This window comes from Populus euphratica, unplaced genomic scaffold (assembly GCF_000495115.2).
Source record: "Populus euphratica unplaced genomic scaffold, PopEup_1.0 scaffold122.1, whole genome shotgun sequence".
Classification (NCBI taxonomy): Eukaryota; Viridiplantae; Streptophyta; class Magnoliopsida; order Malpighiales; family Salicaceae; genus Populus; species Populus euphratica.
In genome coordinates, this window is record NW_011499980.1 from 183,547 (window position 1) to 192,102 (window position 8,556).

The 8,556-nt window shown below is 32.4% G+C and overlaps 2 protein-coding genes across 2 annotated transcripts in view; both read right to left on the minus strand.

Moving 5' to 3' along the window:
- Window positions 1–2,934, minus strand: part of LOC105139747 (receptor-like protein 12) — a 4,158-nt gene extending 1,224 nt beyond the window's left edge. Inside the window, exons 1-2 of the mRNA XM_011046315.1 lie at window positions 1,516–2,934; window positions 86–879 (exon numbers count right to left, since the gene is read on the minus strand). Coding sequence (XP_011044617.1) covers window positions 86–879; window positions 1,516–2,843 — 2,122 coding nt within the window. The 5' untranslated portion in view covers window positions 2,844–2,934. The remainder of the gene's footprint in view (window positions 1–85; window positions 880–1,515) is intronic.
- The window catches only part of LOC105139718 (E3 ubiquitin-protein ligase CCNB1IP1 homolog), a 34,578-nt gene that overhangs the window by 5,415 nt on the left and 20,607 nt on the right, over window positions 1–8,556 (minus strand). The window lies entirely within an intron of this gene.

Sequence of the window (8,556 nt, forward strand, 5' to 3'; positions counted from 1 at the left end):
ATAAAACTATTGTTTCCAAGATGCAAGTACTTGAGTTGCTTAAGTTTTCGCAATGAGAAAGGGAATTGACCACCGAACTGGTTACCTGCAAGGCCCAACTCAATGAGTTGAGTGAGGTTACCAAGTAGATCCAGGTTCGAGCCAACAAAATTGCACCCACTAAGATACATCTTCTCCACGGACTTCAGATGACTGATCGAATCTGGTTCCAAATGAATTGAGATCCGCGTATATGACAGATCCAAATGCGAAAGAGCATTGCTCAAATTGTATGGCGGAAAAGAGCCAGTAAGTTCTTCGTTGCTCCATAAATCGAGCCACTGAAGGTTTGATCGGCGAAATAAATTATCAGGGAGTTCCCCTTTCAATCCACAACGCCATAGTTGGAGAGTTGACAAAGAAGAAGACAAGTTCATCAAGGAACTGGGTACCACCAAAGACATGTTCACTCCACCCAAGTAGAGTTCGCTCAGCTGGGTAAGGTTCTGAGCAAGCTTGTTGAAAGAAATCGGTTCTAGCATCAGCTCCTCAGAGTTGGAAGAGAGATCAAGTGACACCAATCTGGATAAATGGGAGATTTTTGGGGGAACTTGGCCTGCAAAATTCGATGAATTTAGATTTAAATGCGTCAAACGCAAGAACTGACCAAAGGAAGATGAAATGACAGAGCGATTGAAGTCATTGCGATAGAGATCAAGCTTCTGAAGATGATGAAGGGAGAAGAGAGTGCTGTTAGAATGGAGGGTGCCATAAAGCATGCTGCAACCAAGGTCTAGGCCAATTACATGGCCAGTTTTCATGTTGCATGTCACGCCATCCCAAGAGCAGCAATCTGTACCCTCTTTCCACAGCACTTTCTTGGGTGGATAACATGAAAATCTATATGGAGAAGAAGGCATGGGAAAGGAATTTTTGAATTGGAGCAAAGCCAGGCTCTGGTCACCGGGGCATAATTGTACTGAGGAGGAGATATTGGAAGAAGAATGAGTAGGTTGGGAGTGCGAATGGAAGAGAAGGAGGCAGATAAATTGAGCGAGCAGCAATGAAGATCCCATCATTCCCTAGAAGTGCTCTTCTTAGAGATTAAAATGCGGAAGTAAACTTAGATTGATGAGAGACTTCTATTAGAATGTAGTCTATATATATAGACTTCCGGAATGCATGCTTTCCCTAATATTTAAATAATCAATTTTATATGTACTAATATTTGCACTCAATTTCTCCTAATAAATATTAATATTATAGCATTGTAAAGGGATCTTTGATTTTTAATCTGTTTCGATTTTATAAACTCTGTATTTTTTTCTTTTTCTAATCAAAACTTTCTCTTGAAGTTTTCACATTGTCGAGTAGTACAACTTTTAAATTTTTACTCTTTTATTTGATAAAGTGTTTGGAAATATGTTTGAATTATAATTCAGAAAATTTTAAATTTTTTTGAATTGTTTTTTTTTTAATTTTAAAATTGTTTTTTTTTTTATTTTAATTTTTTTTATTTGTGTTTATATCAAAAACAAAAGAAGAAAATGCAATGAAGGCATGGAAAATAAGGAGGATGGAATTGTTCCATTGAGCAAGTTATGGGACAAGTCGACAATGATTAAACTTGAAAGCCTACTTATTTGTGATGGGATGCGTCCTATCAGTTGATTATTAGATAAAAGTAGTGCGGTTAGATTTGAAAGCATGCTTATTTGAAATGGGATCAGACCTATTAGTCTATTGTACGAGAGGTCCAACCATTCAAGCTGTGTGAGTTTAAACAAACTATCCGGAATTGGACCCATAAAACTATTGTTTCCAAGATGCAAGTACTTGAGTTGCTTAAGTTTTCCCAGGGAGAAAGGGATTTGACCACCAAACTGGTTACCTGCAAGTCCCAACTCAATGAGTTGAGTGAGGTTACCAAGTAGATCCAGGTTCGAGCCAACAAAATTGCACCCACTAAGATACATCTTCTCCACGGACTTCAGATGACTGATCGAATCTGGTTCCAAATGAATTGAGATCCGCGTATATGACAGATCCAAATGCGAAAGAGCAGTGCTCAAATTGTATTTCGGAAAAGAGCCAGTCAGTCCCTCGTTGCTCCATAAATCGAGCCATTGAAGGTTTGATCGGCGAAATAAATTATCAGGGAGTTCCCCTTTCAATCCACAACGCCAGAGTTGGAGAGATGACAAAGAAGAAGACAAGTTCATCAAGGAACTGGGTACCACCAAAGACATGTTCACTCCACCCAAGTAGAGTTCTCTCAGCTGGGTCAGGTTCTGAGCAAGCTTGTTGAAAGAAATCGGTTCCAGCATCAGCTCCTCAGAGTTGGAAGAGAGACCAAGGGACACCAATCTGGATAGATGGGAGATTTCTGGGGGAACTTGGCCTGCAAAATTCGATGAATTTAGATTTAAATGCGTCAAATGCAAGAACCGACCAAAGGATGATGAAATGACAGAGCGATTGAAGTCATTGCGAGAGAGATCGAGCTTCTGAAGATGATGAAGGGAGAAGAGAGTGCTGTTAGAATGGAGGGTGCCATAAAGCATGCTGCAACCAAGGTCTAGGCCAATTACATGGCCAGTTTTCATGTTGCATGTCACGCCATCCCAAGAGCAGCAATCTGTACCCTCTTTCCACAGCACTTTCTTGGGTGGATAACATGAAAATCTATATGGAGAAGAAGGCATGGGAAAGGAATTTTTGAATTGGAGCAAAGCCAGGCTCTGGTCACCGGGGCATAATTGTACTGAGGAGGAGATATTGGAAGAAGAATGAGTAGGTTGGGAGTGCGAATGGAAGAGAAGGAGGCAGATAAATTGAGCGAGCAGCAATGAAGATCCCATCATTCCCTAGAAGTGCTCTTCTTAGAGATTAAAATGCGGAAGTAAACTTAGATTGATGAGAGACTTCTATTAGAATGTAGTCTATATATATAGACTTCCGGAATGCATATAGTCTATATATATAGACTTCCGGAATGCATGCTTTCCCTAATATTTAAATAATCAATTTTATATGTACTAATATTTGCACTCAATTTCTCCTAATAAATATTAATATTATAGCATTGTAAAGGTATCTTTGATTTTTAATCTGTTTCGATTTTATAAACTCTGTATTTTTTTCTTTTTCTAATCAAAACTTTCTCTTGAAGTTTTCACATTGTCGAGTAGTACAACTTTTAAATTTTTACTCTTTTATTTGATAAAGTGTTTGGAAATATGTTTGAATTATAATTCAGAAAATTTTAAATTTTTTTGAATTGTTTTTTTTTTTAATTTTAAAATTGTTTTTTTTTTAATTTTAATTTTTTTAATATGTGTTAATATCAAAAATAAATTTTAAAAAATAACTAAACATTATTTTAATATATTTTTAAATTAAAAATTTTAAAAATAATATTTATCATATTTTTAAAGGATTTCTCACATGTCATTCATCTGGATTTTACTTGTAATATTTTTTTTTTAACTATATCATTTATTTTAATTGATGATTGAATATTTTAACTAGTAACAATGCTCAAGCAGAGTTTGCTTTTGTGGTACCATTGTGTTAGAAAAACAAAATTTGTTAAAAAAAAAATTATTTTACTTTTTGAATTATTTTAATATATTAATATTAAAATATTTTAAAAAATAATTATCACTGCAATATTAAACAATACTATAATTTTTAATATTTTAAATAATCTACTTGCTAATTATTTTACTTATTCACACACGATCATTTTATCACGTTTATCAGCAGACCAGTCAGCATCGAGGCTCGTCGGGTCAAGTTTCCAAGCGTAAAGCAACAAATTATAATATTTGGAATGAAGAAAAAAATAACTTTTTTTATAAAACAAACAAGACTTGGTGCATCTAATTTCCAGGATGGGCCGCCTCAATTATGATGACTTTAAAACGTTTTGACATTATTCTAATCCAAGTAGATATTTAGTTGGTTATTAGGAGCATTCTAATCCAAGTTGAAATACGATCCACGCAACCACTTGTTATTAGTTGGTTTCCATGTTAATAAATAGTTTTCATACATACATACAACTATATATATATATATATATATATATAATTTTTAATTTAAATATTATAGGTTTAATTATTACTATTACATCATGAAATAAATAATAATTATATTAAATATTTTTTATTATTACATTAAATTATCTATAATTTTATCATGTACAAAATTTATTTAACAAGAACTATAGTTTTCTTAGTTTCTTAAAAGCGTAATAATATAAGATAAAATATCATTAAGAACAAAATTTAAATTGCGATTAAATTCTGTAAATGTTACATGATCAAGCGATCTTCTTCTAATTTTTTGAATAAAACACAATTAAAAATAAAAATAAAAATTGAATTTTTTTAACTAAGTCAGACTTGATTCAGTACATTTAACTTGGTTTTTTAAAGTTTTGTGATTTCAACATCCGTGTTTTGATTTACTAACGGATTTTACCAGTTTTTATAAGTAATTCTATCTTTTTAAATTTTAAAATTTAAATGTTAATTTTATTGTTTTTTTAATATATGTATTTTGTTAGTATATGTACATGTTTTATTGTTATTTCTCAAACAAACTTGTAATATATGAATGTATAATTTTATACTTATTATGATTGTTTTAGATTTTATAAAAATGTATTTGTTTGTAAATTGTTGAAACTTTATTGAATTACCGAATTACATGTGTTGTTTTGAAATAATTAATAGCTTATTTAACAGGTCTATTTTAATTTTTATCAATGGTACTACGAACTTGTAATTTTCATAAATTTATATGTATTAATTTGTATGGATGTTGATAATTGATAATAAATATTTAATATTTATGAGAAGTTGTAATTGTTTTGTTGGATAATCTAGAGGTAAACCAATATTTCTGTAAATTTATTTATCTAACATAGTTAATTAATATACATGTTGTCATCATAATTTCATAGAGGTTTGCTAGAAGTCATAGATGATCGTTCATGGATGTATCGAGATTCACCCCAAGGATTGCAGAGGATGGATTATTGTAACGATGTTTAAGGTTTTATTAATTTCACAACATTTATTCCTAGAAATTTTACTAGAGGCAATATTAGGTGTCCATGCAAAAAGTGTCAAAATAAAAAAGTATCTGTATCCAAATATTGTAATGATACATCTTTTAGACGAAGGGTTTATGGAAAATTACTGGTGTTGGTTTGCACACGGAGAAGTATTTGTTAGTAAGAAGAGAATGGGAGAAATGATGGCTAAGTCAACTGTAAGTGTTAGCAACGTGCATAAAGCAGCAAATGACAACACTAATCCTTACAAAAATATAGTTATGGATGCAATGAGAATGAATTAAGGTAATGTTAGTCAATGTCCAATTGTAGAAGAAGAATCTAATGCAGATGGAGCTAGATTTTTTAATTTGTTGAAAGATTTTGACAAACCATTATGGAATGGCTGCACAGACCACAGTAAATTATTAGTTGTAGCACAGGTGTTCACTATCAAGTCAAATCATGGGTTGAGTGAGGCTGGATATGATAAAATTATTGAATAGGGATAAGCATTTTACTTGAAGGGAACATGTTGATAGAGAACTTCCACGTTGCGAAGTCCATGATGAAACCCCTTAATTAAGGATACTAAAAAATTGGCATGTGCCTTGACTTTTAGATATTATACTACCTTGAAAATTCTAAGTTGACCAAGTGCATGACATGAGAATATTCCCGTTACAAACCCAGAACTGGTGGGGGAAAAACTCTAGTGACATAAAAAAAGTTAGATACTTCCTAATAACACCTAAACTGTAGAGGTTATTCATGTTACCAAGGACTGCTGAGCACATGATATGACACCAATTACATGATGCGGTTGATGGAGTAATGGTTCATCCTTCTGACGACGAAGCATTGAAACACTTCAATAATGTGCATCCTTATCCTCACTTTTCAGTTGAATCAAGGAACATGCGTCTTGAGTTGTGTACAAATGGATTCAACCCATTTGGGTCATTTGCTGCTCTTTATTCTTGTCAGTCGGTCATACTCACAGTTTATAACTTGCTACCAGGAATGTGTATGAGGTTGGAGTTCGTGTTTTTATCTATTATCATACCCGGTCCAAATAGTCCAAGCTAGAATATAAATGTTTGTCTTCGACTGTTGATTGATGAATTGGTGTAGTTGTGGTCCTCCTGAGTTTTGACTTATGATATATCGAGGAAACAAAATTATCTTATAAGGGTAGCTTTGTTGTGGACTATCAATGATTTTTCAGCTTATAGAATGCTTTTTGGTTGAAACATACATGAGAAACTAGTATGTTCATACTGTATGGAAAACAACAAGGCATTTATGCTAACAAACAAAGGTAAAGCTTTTTTTTTATTATTGTCACTATCATTTCTTGCCACATAATTAGAGGTGCAGAAAGAACAAAAAAGCTTTTTTTATTGGCAGAGTTAAAAAGGATGTTGCATCCCTATTTTTTTCTGGTGAAGAAATGCATGATGTTGTATCAGAGTACGGTGACATTGTATTTGGTCTTCAATTAGGTAAGCAAGAGTTTCTCGGTTTTGGTTTTACTCATAATTGAGTAAAAAGAAGTATATTTTAGGAGATTTCTTATTGGAAAACTAATCTACCTCGCTATAACCTTGACATCATACACATTAAAAAGAATGTGTTTGAAAACATTTTCAACACTTTCATGGATGTGAAAGGAAAGACAAAGGACAACATCAAAGCTAAATTAGATATAGCTTTGTTCTGTAACCTTAAAAATGTAAAGTTGGTTTGTGATGAGTCACGGGTTGCAAAATCAAAAGCAAGTTTTGTGTTAGAGAAAAATGCATAACTACTAGTCCACAAATGACTTAAGAGTCTGTGTTTTCCAGATGGATATGTCTCAAATATATAAAGGTTGGTTAATATAAAGAAATGTAGATTGTATGGAATGAAGAGTCATGACCGCCATGTGTTTATACAAACACTCCTCCCATTAGTTTTTCATGATTTGTTGTTAAAGGGGATATGAGATGCACTCAAGGAGATCAATCATTTCTTTGGAGATATATGTTCCAGCAAGTTGAATGTTGATCACATTGAGAGGCTTGAAACGAATATCATTGAGACAATATGTAAACTTGAGATAATATTCTCTTTATTTTTTTTTGACTTAATGGAGCATCTCCTCATATATCTATTATTCAGGGCAAAAGTTGGAGGATTAGTCCAATATAGATGGATGTACCCATTCAAACAATTAGATATTATAGTTGCAATGTAATTCATATATAAAAGTATTTTCTTTGTTTTTCTTAATTACAAATATTTGATTAATTCAATATAGGTACTTGTTCAATCTCAAGAACAAGGTTGAGAACAAGGCGCATGTTAAGGCTTTGATATGTGAGGCCTATATTATTGAGGAGATCTCAACATTTATCTCATAATATTTTAAATCTCAACTGAGAACGAGAATCAATCGAGTTCCATGACATGGTGATGAGGGTGAAGTGCCTTCTAATAGAAACTTGTTAATATTCTCAAATCATAGACAACCCACACTTAGCAATGTAAGATGAAGATATTTGTTGGAAATAGAGTTTAAACAAACACATAATTAGGTTCTGTTTAACTGTGATAAGCTGAGACATTTTATTTAATAAGTATATATAATACTAATTAAACTTTGTCAATAATATACTGTTAATTATATCTTGTAATATTATACACTCATTATCACTTGCAGGTAACATCGACAATATTTGCTGTCCAATAACTTATAGTTTACCAAATCCCAAATCTTTCAATTATAAGATGAAGAATTTGTCATGTATTTTAGAACATATGTAAGTGCTATCACAAACTCATTCTCATTTATAAAATTATTTTATGCGTATCATTACAAGATTCTCCATTAGTGTTCATTGATGTACATTACATATAAGTTTTATCAAATAGGAAGAAGTGTTGCTAAGTCATTGTCTTATTAAGCCTAAGCCCTAAAAGAAAAGTTAAGTGCTACAATGAGTATTTTGTTAATAGATATATGTTCCATAATGAAGAATACGAGTATGGAAGAACGACATACAAGAACAGTGTTTGTGTTAAGGGATTGACTAGTAGTGAGTTAGAAGTTGACTACTATGATAGATTAGAAGAGGTCGTCGACCTGCAATATCATAGCAAGTAGAATAGAATGTTTTTATTCAAATGCTATTAGTATAACACGACTGACAGAGGAATTAGAGTTGTTCCACACTATTGCCTAGTCGAAATCAACTTAAAAGCTAGACTCCGCAGTACAAATGATGTCTTTGTTTTTGCAAAGCAATGTCAACAAGTTTATTACACATACACGTCTTCCTTTAGAAAGGTTTGATTAAGGCCATGTTTGTTTCCCAGAAAATAGTTTCTGGGAAATCACTTTTCAAACTTTTCTATATTTGTTTGTCATTAGGAAAGTTAGTCAATAGAAAACATTTTCCGGTCAATAAAAAACACTTTCCAATAAATGGAAAATTCTTTCTGGTCAACGGAAAACACTTTCTGGTCAA